The sequence below is a fragment of the Doryrhamphus excisus genome, linkage group LG10 (assembly GCF_037039965.1).
Source record: "Doryrhamphus excisus strain RoL-2023G ecotype Guam linkage group LG10, RoL_Dexc_Guam_v1.1, whole genome shotgun sequence".
NCBI classification, from domain to species: Eukaryota; Metazoa; Chordata; class Actinopteri; order Syngnathiformes; family Syngnathidae; genus Doryrhamphus; species Doryrhamphus excisus.
Window position 1 is genome coordinate 1375858 of NC_136366.1, and position 15211 is coordinate 1391068.

Consider the following 15211-nt stretch of genomic DNA (forward strand, 5'->3'; position numbering starts at 1 on the left):
ACGACCGAGTCACTCGATGCCTGGACCCTGGACCTGACTGCGCTCCCTGCAAAATGTCAAGCAAGGACTTGAGTCCGAACCTCATAGATCCTATTAATTCACAGGAGGCAGGAAAGTGGGGGTACAAAAGCCGCATGACAGGAACGCGCTGTGAGTAATGAGTAATACACCCAAATACAGATTGATTGGAGGCCCACCAGACACTCGCATTTATCTTGAGTCCATCATCCAGTAGGACCAATGAAGAAATAAGAAAGTGCCTCGCAAGGATTTATTGGAATGGACACTTCAGGAGCATGTTTATGTTTGGATGAAGATGTAGCAACGCGAGCGTAATCATTATTATCATTAGCTCAATATATAGTAGTACAGTATACAGATGAGTAGTAATACAGTCAAGGTTAAATAATAAAAGCAGGTCTGTGACATTGAAATTGGTTGTAATTGCAATACAGTAATATCTCAACACTTTGCGCTTTGAATTTCTTGGCTTCAGTCTATCACGTTTTTTTGAAAAATATTTATTTATTTATTTTTTATATAATTTTTTTCATTTTATTTTTCAAATATATTTTATTTTATTTTTTGAAAAATATAATGTTTTTATTTTATTGTTTTTTTCTTTTTGAATTTTTTTTTTTAATTTTATTTTTTGAAAAATATATTTGTTTTATTTTATTTTTTGAAAAAAAATATTTTTATCTTATTTTATTATTAAAATATATTTTTATTTCATTTTTTGAAATATATAATTTTTTTATTTCATTATCTTTTCTTTTTGAAAAATATTTATTTATTTGATTTTATTTTTTAAATATAATTTTTTAATTGAATTTTATTTTTAAAATATATTTTATTTTATTTTTTGAAAAATATAATGTTTTTATTTTATAATTTTTTTCTTTTTGAAAAAAAAATATTTTTGGGGGGGAATATAATTTTTTTATTTTATTTTATTTTTAAAAATATATATTTTATTTTATTATTAAAATATATATATATTTTTTATTTTTTTAAATATATATTTTTTTATTATTTTATTATTTTTATTATTTTATTAATATATTTTTTTTTTTATTTTTTTTTTTGAAAAATATATTATAATAAATTAATATGATCTATCACTAAATATTATAATAAATCACAAAACCATGTAAACGCTGCCACAAGGAGTCCACAAAACACTGAAAATGAGCACTACTGTAATTGAAATCCTCTGTTCCAGTGTCAAACTGTGGAAGAAATATTCCAAGTATCATCTCAAGACTATTAAGTGTGATTAAAATGCTATTATTGTTATAATATGTTCTAACCTTACACTTCCTGCACACATATTTCATAACAAACCAGGCGGTAATTAAAGTTACGCCACAGCTGCACCGCCAATAAGCCAACAAAAGCAAAATATGCCGACTTCATTCTGTCCCTCCTCGTATTATAAAATACTGTACTTGTGACATTTAAGGGAAATTGAATCCAAACGTTATGACCGCCATGGTGTTCAAAAGAAGGTTTCACTTTGAAATGATCGTTACGACATCAACACGGGCCTGACGTAACAAGCTCATGGATCACGTCTGACGTGCAAGAACGTCGCCATCTGTCACAGGTGACTTGTCGGCTGACGAACGCAGGGAGAATTCCGAAAGCAAAAACATTGCGAGCGACTTCATCTCCGTAGCGCAAGCCATCAGACGCCAACGTATCAAATCAAAGATATGAATAAGAATATAATAATAAAATGGAGGAAGTTCGGAGTGATCAGATATCTGTATGACGGCGAACAACAGAGGGCACTAAAAGGGTACACGGAATCAAGTCCATGCTTTTATGGACACGCTTGTGGTGAGAACAACAAATACAAACTCTTATGCCGGTTGATCTACAGCCTGTCGGCCATTTTTTTCCTTTTCATTTTTTTCTCCTCCTGTGTAAAACAATCAATAGCAAGGGCACATTAAGGCCTGGGTCGTATACTTTATTTATATTGGCCAATGACAAATCCTTATGATGCAATGGTTTGTGGAGGCATGTATTACTCATGCAATAAAAAACATTCCTGCTCAATGGAGGGGGGGGGGGGGGTGAAAAGACTGTCAGGATATCGGAAAACAACAAAACCTATTATGGCTACCTTTCTTTTCTAATGATGTTTGCAAACTTTCTTCATAAATGTTTTAAAGGGGAACTATTGTGATCATTTCCGGCCCTTTGTATTGAGTTGTGGACTCCTGTAGAGCAGCTACACACAATAACTCGCACAGAAATTTTTTTTTTGCTCACTCCGCCGAGTCACTGTTGTTGTGTCCTTGGGCAGGGCACTTCACCCGCCTTGCCTCCAGCGGTGCCCACACTGGTGTTTGAACGGGAATCAATGTTTGGTGGTGGTCAGAAAGGACATAGGCGCTAATTGGCAGCCATATTTCCATCGCCAGGGCGGCTGTAACTACAGATGTAGAATACCACCAGTGTGTCATTAACGTGTTAATTTTGACAGCCCTAAAATATCCTGAATGTTTTTTTTTTTTTTTTTTTTTTTTTTAAATCGCCAGTGCGTTATATATAAGACACAAATACACGTTTCTTTCAAAACATCACATAATGTCGTACAGATCTTACGACACAAACTAAGGAGTCAGGAGGTTTTAAAAAGTTTCAATATTAACAGAGACTAACTTCTTTTTACACTTTTATGAATTGTTAAAAATAAAGTAACTTTATTATATGATGGTTAACTTATGCCATCAATGTGATTTTAAGCATTCCCTGCTTGTCGAAAATTGACTGAGCCTATAAATCTATCCATCCATCCTATCCAAAGTGTGGCCCGCGGGACTATTTACGGCCCACTGGGTTTTTTGTTTTATTTTGTATTGACGAAAATAAAATGGCATCAAGAAATTAACATGAAATTAATGTTTTTAGGGTTTTTTCCCAATCCTCACGTCATAAAAAAAAAAAAAAAATACAAGAAAGTTGTCTTAATATTACAGTGTGGAAAACAACTTCAGAAGCATCGTAAAAATATTTTTAAAAAAAACTTTTTTTGAAATCACAATATCATGAGAAACAAGCAAAATAGAATATAGGCAGGTTATAAAAAAATATATGTTGGGAAAAATGCTAATATTATGGAAAACCATAATTCTCAAAAGTCAAAATACTCAGAGATAAAATATGAGATTAAAGTTGAAATATAATATTTAATATTTGTACGCTTAAAAAATGACCAAAATTAGCAAGAAATACATTTTATCACTACTGTAAATGACTTAGCTACATATATTAACTATATGTATGTAAAATATAAGATTTTTTCATATGCAGCTCTGGAAAAGTTTGGACGCCGCTGCCCATCTTCCCGAAACGGATTGCATGTGAAATCGGCGCTCCCACTGTATCGTACACGCACACACGCACAAACACTAAAGCCTCCCAGCATGATGTCATCAGCATCCCGGCCAATGACATTTTATTGATGGGCAACCATAACGGTCAGACAGATGCATGGGGAAAACATCTGTCTTCCATCGGCCGACTCGTCTGTGCCGACTCACTCTCCAGTCTGACGAATAAAAACCTTGTGTATAATTTCTAAACTACCCAATCACGGGTACGTCAGCGCGGATACAGCGCCATCTTTGTCGAAGTAAATCTCAAAAGACTAACTCTGCACCCCAAAACGAGCCGGAATCAAAGCAACTGGTTTTGGAACCGGCGTGTGTGCGGCACCGTATTCGTTCCAAGATCCCTGTGTAATAGGATTCCTCAAAGCCTCAGATGGATGGCAAATGTAGGCAGTTTCATCTACTAAAAGAGGGCATAAATCACGGGCGGAGGAAGCGGGGACGAGGCAGGGGTTATCACCAGTCTGCCTCCCTCATGAGAGCTTTGCATTAAAGCATTAGTGAAATTAATTCATCTTTCATAAGAGGTTTGAGCCGTATCTGTGATCTATGATAACAACCAATTTCTCACTATGGAGGGCTGGAAAGGGGGGAGAAGGGGGGAGGAGGGGGAGGGTAAAAAAAAAAAAAAATACTTTGCGACCCTGATAGACTACACAAATGTGCTCTTTTTAAATGGGCTAACATTATCTGGAGTGGCGCTCTCTGGAGCGTCATCCCAGATTCATATCCCAGTCAGGGAAGAAGAATAAATCAGGAAACTTTTCCAACTTTTGTTGCATTTTTTTGCTGCTTGTCCTTTTAAACGGAATAATAAGTGGATTTGTGCCTAAATGTGTAATTGTTTTTTGATGATATCCAGATTGAGACTGGATATTGATCATGTCCAGATCCCCGGCACAACCAAGCACGGTTTTCCTACAGTTTGCGAAAGAACATGGAAATTGGGGGGACGTGTGCGAACGGAGTCGAATCCATCTGTTTTGCATATATTTGCAGAGGCGGCCCGTCGGAGCATGGTTGACAGATGAGTGGGGAGTGTGGGGATGACATGCGGGCGGCGGTGCTCTTTATGACTACATCAGCATAGCCCTGCTCGGCGCGCGGCGGCCCTACGAGGGCGCACGCCATCACGCCATACCGCAAAATTGAACACACAAGACTCAGCAGAGAGTTTCAACATCCAACATTTCAATTTGGTTTGTCCCGGAATAAAAAAAAGACACAGGAAGCATTTTTTCTAGGAAAATAAAAAGCATGAAAAGGTATAAAAAAGCCTAATAAAGATATTAATCTAGATTATTTCATTACAATTTTTATATATTTAGTAACAACTTCCACTATTTACTTATTGTATTCATATTCTAATGCTTTTTCCCACTGAAATATGTGATTGATGAGATTCTTCTTCCACACTGACATTTCCGGACCAAGATAACAACATCCTACTACTCACCTCAGGAAAGTAGTCCTGAGGAAACTTCTCCTTCTCCAGCATGGGTGTGCATTCCAGCATCTCGGAGCAGGTCTCCTTCCCTGCCACCTTCCGGAATTTCTTTGCTGATGAAAACGGGAATGAAAATATGCAACAATTACACAAGGTTCATTTTGAAAAGACCCCGGCGTGTGATTAATTATCTCTAAAAAGCCATTAGTGTGCACAAGGAGCCGCTTGCCTTTCGCAGGCAACTGCACCACCTGCTGGTCACAAAGCAAAACACTGAAATGACCAGAAGGCCTGGTGTGGGGAACAGACACGCTTCTTTTGGTGCATGCATGTACTGCAGACATATTCTCAGTGATAAGCAGGCCAGTGCGTGATGTAATATGATTTCATGTCATAGAAAATGTATTTATCCATAAATAGCATGGTCAGATGCTGAAGCTACCACTGAAATGGGAGGATTTGTTAAAAGCAGAGCTGCAATTAATTAAAAATATTATTTGTTTTGGGGTATAAAAATGGAACTATGACCTGATATCAGCCTCTCAAATTTAAATATTTTTCATTTCCTTAGTCATCCACCCAAGGAGACATTTTTTTCCACGCATACAGCTTTGACTTTGGAAGACAGTGATGGACATTTTTCTTATATCTTGTGGACCAAACCAACTGTGTTTGGTCTGTTTAGGGCCAGGGGGGTCAACATTTTTTCCAACGAGGGCCACAACTGAAAAATGTAAGGGGGCCACTTATATTTTACATTTTGTAAACCTACCCAATCAGTTACACATATCTAATAAATAATATACATTTAAAGCTTTCTATTAAAGGTGACTAAACATCTCTTAAAACTTTGTTTAGGTAGATTTTGTTCTTAAAATATTTTGCCTTCCCCCCTTACACAACATTTTTACTTTATTCTCATGATATTTTTACTTTTTCCCAATGTAATTTTGTATTAAATGTATTCTTTCTTGTGCTTATTTTTCATAATATGACCTAAAAATGTATTTGTTGTTTTGCCATCCATTCATTTTTATGCCGCTTATCCTCACAAGGGTCGAGGGGGCATGCTGGAGCCTATCCCAGCTGTCTTTGGGGCAAGAGGCGGGGTACACCCTGCGACTGATGGCCAGCCAATCACAGGGCACATATTAGACAAACAACCATTCACACTCACATTCATACCTATGGACAATTTGGAGTGGCTAATTAACCTAGCATGTTTTTGGAATGTGGGAGGAGACCGGAGAAAAGTCACGCATGCACGGGGAGAACATGCAAACTCCACACAGAACTTCCAGATATCCTGACTGTGTGGCCAACATGCTAGCCACTAGCCCACCGTGCGGGGCCCCCCTAATGTTTCATTAAGTTTTCTTGATTTTTTTTTTTTTTCGTTACGAGGTACATTATTTAAAAAAAAAAAACCTTAAAACATATTATGGAAAGCAGGAAGTGAACAAATGTAACAGTTAGTGATTGTAAAAGTACCAGATGGAGGGGTAGGATTTAATAAGCTTTGCTTCTTCCTACTCCTTTTGGACATGTGGAACTGGGAACTGATTATGGGATGCACTCAATTGGAATCTGATGCATGTTCAAATGAAATAAAACCATTACCATTACCATTACCATTATTTAATTAAGTTTTATTTCCTTAATGTGCAAAGGGCCAATTACAAATGGTGGCAAAAATTCTGCTCTTTTTCAAATTTTTGCTGTTTTATTTTTATTTTTATTTTTATTTTTATTTTTATTTTTATTTTTTTCATTATTATTGTAGTAGTAGTAGTAGGTCATAATTGACCCATGGCACACTTTTGACACCCCTGTTGTACAGCCTAACCAATTATTCAATTAATCAAAACAACAAGGTAAAGATTAATCGACTAAAAAAAGAATCTGTAATTGCATCCGTAGTTAAAACCAGTATAACAAATGGATTTCTTAGATCTGCACCATGCATGTTTAATAATATTTAATATTACTGTACTGATCTAACGACTAACATCAGGTGACGTGTGCACACAAATATTGGTATCGTCGTGCGGGTTCATGTAATTGAAATTGTTAATGAGATTTGAAAAGCATAAAGCGGGCTGTGGGCTGTGGCCTCCTCCCCCGAAGGACCCCCCCCCGCTTTCGCCCTGTCCTTCACTGGGGTAACTGGTGCTAATGCTGACTAGGGTCTAATAGGAAGGAAGGCGCCTCCACATCTATATCCCTTCTTTAATTAGCGTGGCCACAGGACCCCGGGGCCCTCTGACACGGCAGGCTGATGAGAGCGCCGTAACTGTCCAATAACCCGCTGCACACCATTACTGTAAGCCCGAAATCTTATGAATTAAATCCTAATATTAATAATCATGACCAGTCTGTCCCGCTCCTTTTACATTATCCTCAAAGACAATCTTAGCTCGTTGCTTTTGATGGAAGCGGGAATAGCCTGTGCGACATGCCGGGGTGGGATGAGGGGCCACCACGGGAGGATTTTCATTTTCAAGTCCTTCGCCATGATGGATGTGTGACTCACCTTTGAAATCAAACTGCTGGATGTTTTTCAAAGATTCGTGAATGAAGTAGAAACTTCCCAGCGCCTGAAAGAACGAGACACAGAACCTGGGAATTAGGTTGGAAAACTACTTTGGAGAGATATTTAGTATGTCTTCAATTGGCCTGAAACTATTGATATTTTCTCAGTCCATCAATCTGAAGTTTGTCGTTTCGATTAATTATTAATTATTTCGATTAATAAATATGCCCAAACACAAATCGTTTGTGGTTTGGTTCAAAACCTGGCAGAAAAGAGGCAGAAATGTCAATCACTGTTTTCCAACATCAATGCCGATTCATCCATCCATCCATTTTCTATGTCGCTTATCCTGACGGCGGTTGTACACCCTGGACTGGTGGCCAGCCAATCACGGGGCACATATAGACAAACAACCATTCACACTCACATTCATACCTATGGTGACAATTTGGAGTCGCTAATTAACCTAGCATGTTTTTGGAATGTGGGAGGAAACCGGATTATGCGGAGAAAAAGCATGCACGGGGAAAACATGCAAAATCTGCCCGATGTGGGAATCGAACCCAGGTCTCCAAGCTGTGTGACCTGCACACTAACCACTCATGCACCGTGCAAAGCTGATTCAGTTTTGCCTAAAACAAAAAGATAGCAGGTCTGCTTTCATGGATGAATACGAAAATATGGTAATGGTAATGGTAATGGTAATGGTAATGGTAATGGTAATGGTAATGGTTTTATTTCATTTGAACATGCATCAGATTCCAATTGAGTGCATCCCATAATCAGTTCCCAGTTCCACATGTCCAAAAGGAGTAGGAAGAAGCAAAGCTTATTAAATCCTACCCCTCCATCTGGTACTTTTACCATCAGTAACTGTTACATTTGTTCACTTCCTGCTTTCCTAATATAGTTTAAGGTTTGTTTGTTTTTTCATTTAATTTTTTTTTATCACGTACCGAAGTACGAGGTGAAAATATTCACATTTAAGAGGCTGAAATCAGAGAATATTTAATTTTTTTAGTCAAAAAGCGATTAATCGAATAGCAAAATATTTTTTCTGAACTGTGGGTCTTGTTAAGATGAAGTAAATGCAGTAGTGCAACAATTAATCTATGGATATTGATTAATTGCTGCTTTGGTAAGGCCGTACGGTGGTCTAGTGGTTTGCATGTTGGCCACAGAGTCAACGGTGAACTTTTTTGCTTCTTTTCTGATACGCTGTAGCCCATATTACCAACTGTTTATATTTAGTTTATATTGATTTAGTCCGTCGAAACAAATACTCAATTAAAAAAAACAATCTTCAGATGAATAGACTGAGAAAATGATCGTTAATCACATCAATTGTTGAACAGACCAACATCACAATGCGAGCGCCTATTAAACTTGAGCGGTTCTGAAACACAACAACACGCCAACCGTCCTCGGAACATCGGCTCATAAACTCGAGCTCCCCAAAGGATGCATTCAACTGCACCTATGAACGAATAAAGACGCACTTCAATAGGCTTAAAATCGAAATTTTCCCTGTGAACAATCGGCAAACTTTCCCAGCGTGTGGAATAACCAATCAAAGTGTGTGGGAAGAAGTGAGAGCGGCAAAAGACGGGGATTTGATGCGGTTCACAGTCCACTACCCTGCTTTCTGTTAGTCCTCTTTACATTTAGGGCAAATGAAGGCAAAGCTCCGGCTCAATCCGAGACGTCTTTCAGATGGCAGACCTTTGCCTGAGGATCATTCCGAGTCCCGAAAAGGGAGGTGAAGGCCAGTGAGTAACTTCTCCCAAAAGGAGGGCACAATTGAATTCAAATACGAGTGAGTCGTTGGAGTCGTTTTTGGCCAAAACTGAAAACAGTGAAGTGGAGGTAGGAGACAGAAACAGGAAACGAAGGACGAATGAAGTGAGGGTTTGAGTATTGGAGCAGATGAAGGAGACAAGACATGGATTTAGTCTTCCTGTATTTTTCTGTTGACAAAAAAAAAAAAAAAACACCTCGCTCCTCCGACAGGATGGGCGACAGTTTGGACTCAGCCTGCATTATTTATGAGTGCTGGCACATCTTGAGATTAAACATTTGCTGATTTGTCAAAAGCAAAAACATGAGGTCCCGCTCATCTCCTTGACATAGAAGTTCAGCCGACGGAGAAGAAACACTGTCGCACATTTAATTGATGAGGGGAGCGGCTGGTGACCTGTACCTTATGTGCGCTCCCCTACTTCCTTTCTCTGATGGAGGACGGGAAAAGGGGGGCGGCGGGGCTAGAGAATAAGACGGGAAAACGGGCAAAGGCAAGACTCAAGGTCAGGGCTTCCCACTCTTCCCGGGATCCCAAGAAAGCTTCACTTATTTGTGTCTATGTGTCTCTTTGGACTTTCTGCTGAATGATATGTGCTACTTAAAATATCAACTATAAAACATTGAATACAAAAATACTACACAGAAACGTCTCTTCGTGTTTACTTCACTCTTTGCAACATTGAGAAAAAACGTGCAAAGAGCCCAAAATGCAATTTTTGTGTCTCTCAATAATTTTCCATGAATCATATTATCAGTTTTGTGCATCATGGAATGTGAATATACGTGTTCCCTAAACGCCCCTGACAAGTTATTAGACTGACAATGTGCTGAACTATTAGATTATATACAGTAATCATTCATTTACACATTCATTAACACCAACCGTGTTAAATAAATATCAAATTAATAAATACATTTATAAATTAATATATATATATATATATATATATATAATCAGCTTTTCAAAAATACTGAAATGAAACTAAACGTTCCCCTCCCGTTCCTTGTGGAAGTGGTAATATTTTTGCTTTCTTAAATTTAGAAGAAAAATATCGGGAGCTTGCAGGTTTTCCACACCCTATGAACATATTATTAATTCATAAATTTTATAAATATTATATATATATATATTCATAATATTTATAAATAAATATCATAAACATGTATATATTTATAAAAAACATATATACATATAATATTGATAAATAAATAAATCATATCTATATATGTATATATTTATATATTGTATTATATATTGTATTTTCCATACCCTATGAAAATATTTACTTTTATTAATTCATAAATTGTATAAATATTATATATATATATTCATACTATTTATAAATAAATAAATATCATAAACATATATATAATATTTATAAAAAATATATACATATAATATTTATAAATAAATAAATCATATCTATTTATATTTATATATTGTATTATATATTGTATTTTCCATACCCTATGAAAATATTGACTTTTATTAACTTGTATTAATTTATTAATTTATAAATATGATATATATATTTATAAATAAATAAATATCATATATATAATATTTATAAAATTAATAGAAGTTAATAAAAGTCAATATTTTCATACGGTATGAAAAACCAGCAAGCTACCGATAGTTTTCTTCTAAATTTAAGAAAGCAAAATATTACCACTTCCACACAGAACGGGAGGGGAACTTTCAGTTTCATTTCAGTACTTTTGAGTAACAGACCATAGTCTATAATTATACTATAACTGAACCGCAATATTGCAAGGGAGAACTGAAACCTCAAACAAATTTTAAAAAGCCCACCAAACTAAAATGTGTTAAATGATGAAAATGGTGAAAATATTCATATCGCATTCATGACCGGAATGAAAGCGGGTCCTTTTAGAAGCCATTCATTAATGCACGAGACGGACTGCTTAATATCCCATCAAACACAAATTCACGTCCAACTCTGTACGCAGCTTTCTGTAGTCTACTTAACCTCCACCCCAGTAAATATCCATTTGACATCAAGGCTCCAAAAGCAAGCGGCTAGCGGGCTCTCCCTCCTCTCCTCTCCTGTCCTCTCGGCACAAGTCTTCATGAAGAAGCCATTATATTAGCAGGCCACAATTCATCAATTTGTCTCCCTACATGACAGCTTCCAAATATTAATTAGGGCTGGACTGTGCTGACAGGCCGTGCTTATCTTTTACCAGGAGCTTTACAATAGCCCGTGTCAAGCGTATGTTTGTCACGTCTCACTTTACTGATTAGCTGCCAGATAGCCGCAAAATAATTAAAAAGGTATTTTACATATTTATAAACCCCACGGCCAAGGGGACACTTAATTTTCTATTAGAAAAATGCAGTCTATTAAGTGGATGCCGAGCGTTGTGGGGAGGGAACGGGGGAAATGAGTAATCACCATAATTGTACAAGCAAAGACAATAACCGCACCGTAAAAGCTCGGATTTTATGACCGCTTGTGCCAATGCTATCTCTTATCACGACTTGTATTGCAATGTGGCTACCAGATAAGGCAACAACAGCTCGGCTCTATTCTCTCTGTGTGTGTCCATGCAAGTGTGCAGTTGACATTTCTAATACCGGAGCAGATAAGGACTGAACAAGTCCCAATAGACTGGCTGCTAGAAAATAGAGACTTAGACGCCGCAGTACATAGCCTGCATACTTTGCTCCCATGAATGCTTTATCGATACCGAGGGCTGCAGGAATTAGTTCTGGCCAATGGATAGAAGCGGGATTTCTGTGACCTCTGAATAGATTTTCTGCATTTAAGGTGAAAAATGGGCCATAAAGCAAACATAAAAGTAATAATTTTTCTTCAAGGTCTCACCTCCAATCTGTGCTGAGGGAAAGCGGTCTGTCCCGAGAGAGCTGCCACGTACACACTCCCGTGTCATCACGGTGTCACTGTAAAGCTTCACAGAGTAATATTCTGCTGTCCCACAGCCGCTAACAAAGTGTGGCGGAATGGCTTTGTGGAGCATAGTAATGATGCTGTGCTTTCCTGTCCACTCCGCCTTTAATAAGAAAAACTGCAGCCGGGCTCCAGGTTTGGTTACTTGTTTGCTGGAAATGATCTTTGATTATTGGCACGTGGAGCTATGAGATGGATTTATTGTAGTAGCTGTCCAAAGTATGGCCCGGGGGCCATTTGCAGCCTGTAGTTGTTCATTTGTTGGCCTGCGACACAAGCTAAAAATATTCATTCATTCATTTTCTACCGCTTTTCCTCTCCTCGGGCGAGAGGCGGGGTACACCCTGGACTGGTGGCCAGCCAATCACAGGGTACATACAGACAAACAACCATTCACACTCACATTCATACCCTATGGACAATTTGGAGTCAATCTAAAAATATAATTTACAAAAAAATTAAATCAGCCCAACATTTGCTTGGTTTAATAGCAATAATACAGAAAAGTCTCGTTATATCGATATTCTCGGGAGTCGGGAAAAATACCGATATAACCGGACTATCCATATATCCGATCCTGCGCCGAACTGCATTAAAAGTGGGCGGATCTTTGATATGGCATGTAATTTTCTCCTTGAGTTCATGGATTGCGTATCTAGCATGCTTTTGTACTACAATACATTTTGTATTACAGTAAATAAAAATAAACTTACGCTGTAGTGATTACCGGTTACCGCGACATAATTCACCCCGGAACTATCGATAGGGAAGGTGTTGGCACCCGGAGGGGTAGGCGCGAGGGACGGGTGTTTTCCGCTGTGTGTGCTGCACTCTGGTGGTGGAAGTGTGAAAAATAAAGTTGACTGGAAGCAGCCGTTCGCCGTGTTCTTTTTTGGTATTGAAATCCTTAAGCAAAGATTGATTTAAGCTGCTTTTGTATCGATATAAGCAGACCAAATTGGCTGGCGGGAGATGAAAAGGGCATCGTAGTAACCGGATTATCATAATAACCAGGTATCGTACTAACGGAACTAATTATATCATAAAAGACTAGAAATTTGCCGGGAAATGAAAATAGTATCGTAATAAGTAGTAATTCGTTTTAACCGATATCGATATAACGAGACTTTACTGTAATAGAATGGAATGGCCTTTATTGTCATTATACAAGATGTACAACGACATGGGAGAGCTTCTCCTTTCGGCGCAATAGTCAAGTTGAAAAAGTAAAAAAAGACAGTTTAACAAGATATATACAAGATATACACACAATATTGCACAGGAGCAGATATGTATTGCAGACATATTGCAGATATATTAATTTTAGTGCAATGATGAATGAATGATATAAATAACATGGTTAACTGTCTTGCTTTATCATAAAACATCCTTGTTAGCAGCTTTCTAATACACAGAAACAGGAAGCGGACGTAAGCGCCATCGCCCGTCTCTGATGTCATCAGCGACCGACTATGTCTCAAAAATGTTAACACAAAAAACACACTATACTTTTACAATAATAGTTTTACATGCATGAAACATTTCTAAATGAAAGTGATAAAACATTGAAGGTTACATTGAAGACGTGATTAACACAAATGAATGGAAGGACACAATATGGCAGCGAATAAACAAAAACACCACCTTCATGTTTTGCTATGAGTTATTTCTTGAATTCAATACTGTTTCTCACCGTCTTTATGAAAATGCTAGTACTGGCAACTTTGTTTGGCTTCATTCCGGGTTATTTTGCAGCCGTCATCAAAATAAATGCCGGAACTTGAGGTGAGAAACGCTATTAAATTCAAGAAATAACTCATGGCAAAACACACAGGTGGTGTCCATGTTGCCATGTCGTGTCTTACACTACATAACTGACTACATGCTCAATGATGGTAAGGGTAACCTTAAAAATGTATATATTCCTTTCATTTTTAGTTGTTTTCTGCATGTAAATATATGATTGTAAAACTATAAAACCAAATTTTACGTAAACATTAGAACTTCTGAGAATCACTGATTTTGTTACAGTATGTTCTGGATAGAATCGGACCTTCTGGAATAGATTAATGATGCTAACTAAGGTTACACTAAAAAACATGTTAAAGGGATAGTTCTGGACGGTTTTCTTTGTGGAGGAAAGTAGTTCCAAGAGACCTGAGCAATTAGCCAAAACTATTTTCTTCCACAAAGAACATCGTCCAGGATTCAGCTCACAAGACGAAGTTGGGGAAAGGTCACCTTTGATGTACTACACTGCTGGTCGTGGTGTCATACAACAAAAAAATCCCAACTATCCCTTTAATTGTTTTACTGATAACACAATGATGTATAATAATTTCTCGTTCCATCACAGCATCTTTTCCCTCGTCAAAGATGTGCATTGATGCAGGGACTTGGTCAAATAATCACCTTCAAGCGAGCATCTTTGAACAAATATCCAATACCGCCCAAACAGCTTCTTTGTCTCCCGCAGCACAAAAGTCATCCTCATCAATAGAGATGCTGTGCTTTTTCAGCCCACAGATAAAGATGGAGAGGTCTCAGTATTTTTCTACCGCTGCAGAATATGCTACCCCCCCCCAATCCCCCCGTCCGCCATATGTGTTTGCCAAGGCCCACTTCCTGAGCCATTGATTGAGTATTCACAGTATTGAGCCACAATGTCTATTATTCATCGGCTGGCTGGAAAGCCTGACTGGATACACAGAAAAAAAACTCTCATTAAAACTTCCTCTATCACTTCCAGTCATTTGAAGGAGGCCCAAGTATTGGGACCATCTGTCTTGTTCTGAATGAAGCCCTTTCTCTAGCGTAGGTGTTTGTTATGGGGTACCCATATGGGGAATACGGCGTTAAACAGATCAAACTGATCAAAGACATTTTAACAAACTAACTTATTCATTTCCCAGTGAAAAGGTTGTGAAAAGGGGGCCTGCATACACAATTATTGTGGAACTGTCCAAATGCTAACATGCGTGAGTCAATGTTATTTCTTACCTTATCTTATTATGTCTCCAATGCAAGCGTAAAGTTGACTACGGGAGGTGGGGTCGGGGGGTTATTCATGTCTAGAGGGCTCTAATAATGT

At 37.7% G+C, this 15211-nt stretch overlaps 1 protein-coding gene across 2 annotated transcripts in view; it reads right to left on the reverse strand.

Moving 5' to 3' along the window:
- inpp5a (inositol polyphosphate-5-phosphatase A) overlaps positions 1 to 15211 on the reverse strand; it is a 160837-nt gene that overhangs the window by 80916 nt on the left and 64710 nt on the right. For both annotated transcript variants that reach the window (XM_058049722.2, XM_058049729.2), the window contains exons 5-6: positions 7388 to 7451; positions 4864 to 4967 (exon numbers count right to left, since the gene is read on the reverse strand). In XM_058049722.2, the coding sequence (XP_057905705.2) occupies positions 4864 to 4967; positions 7388 to 7451 (168 nt within the window). The remainder of the gene's footprint in view (positions 1 to 4863; positions 4968 to 7387; positions 7452 to 15211) is intronic.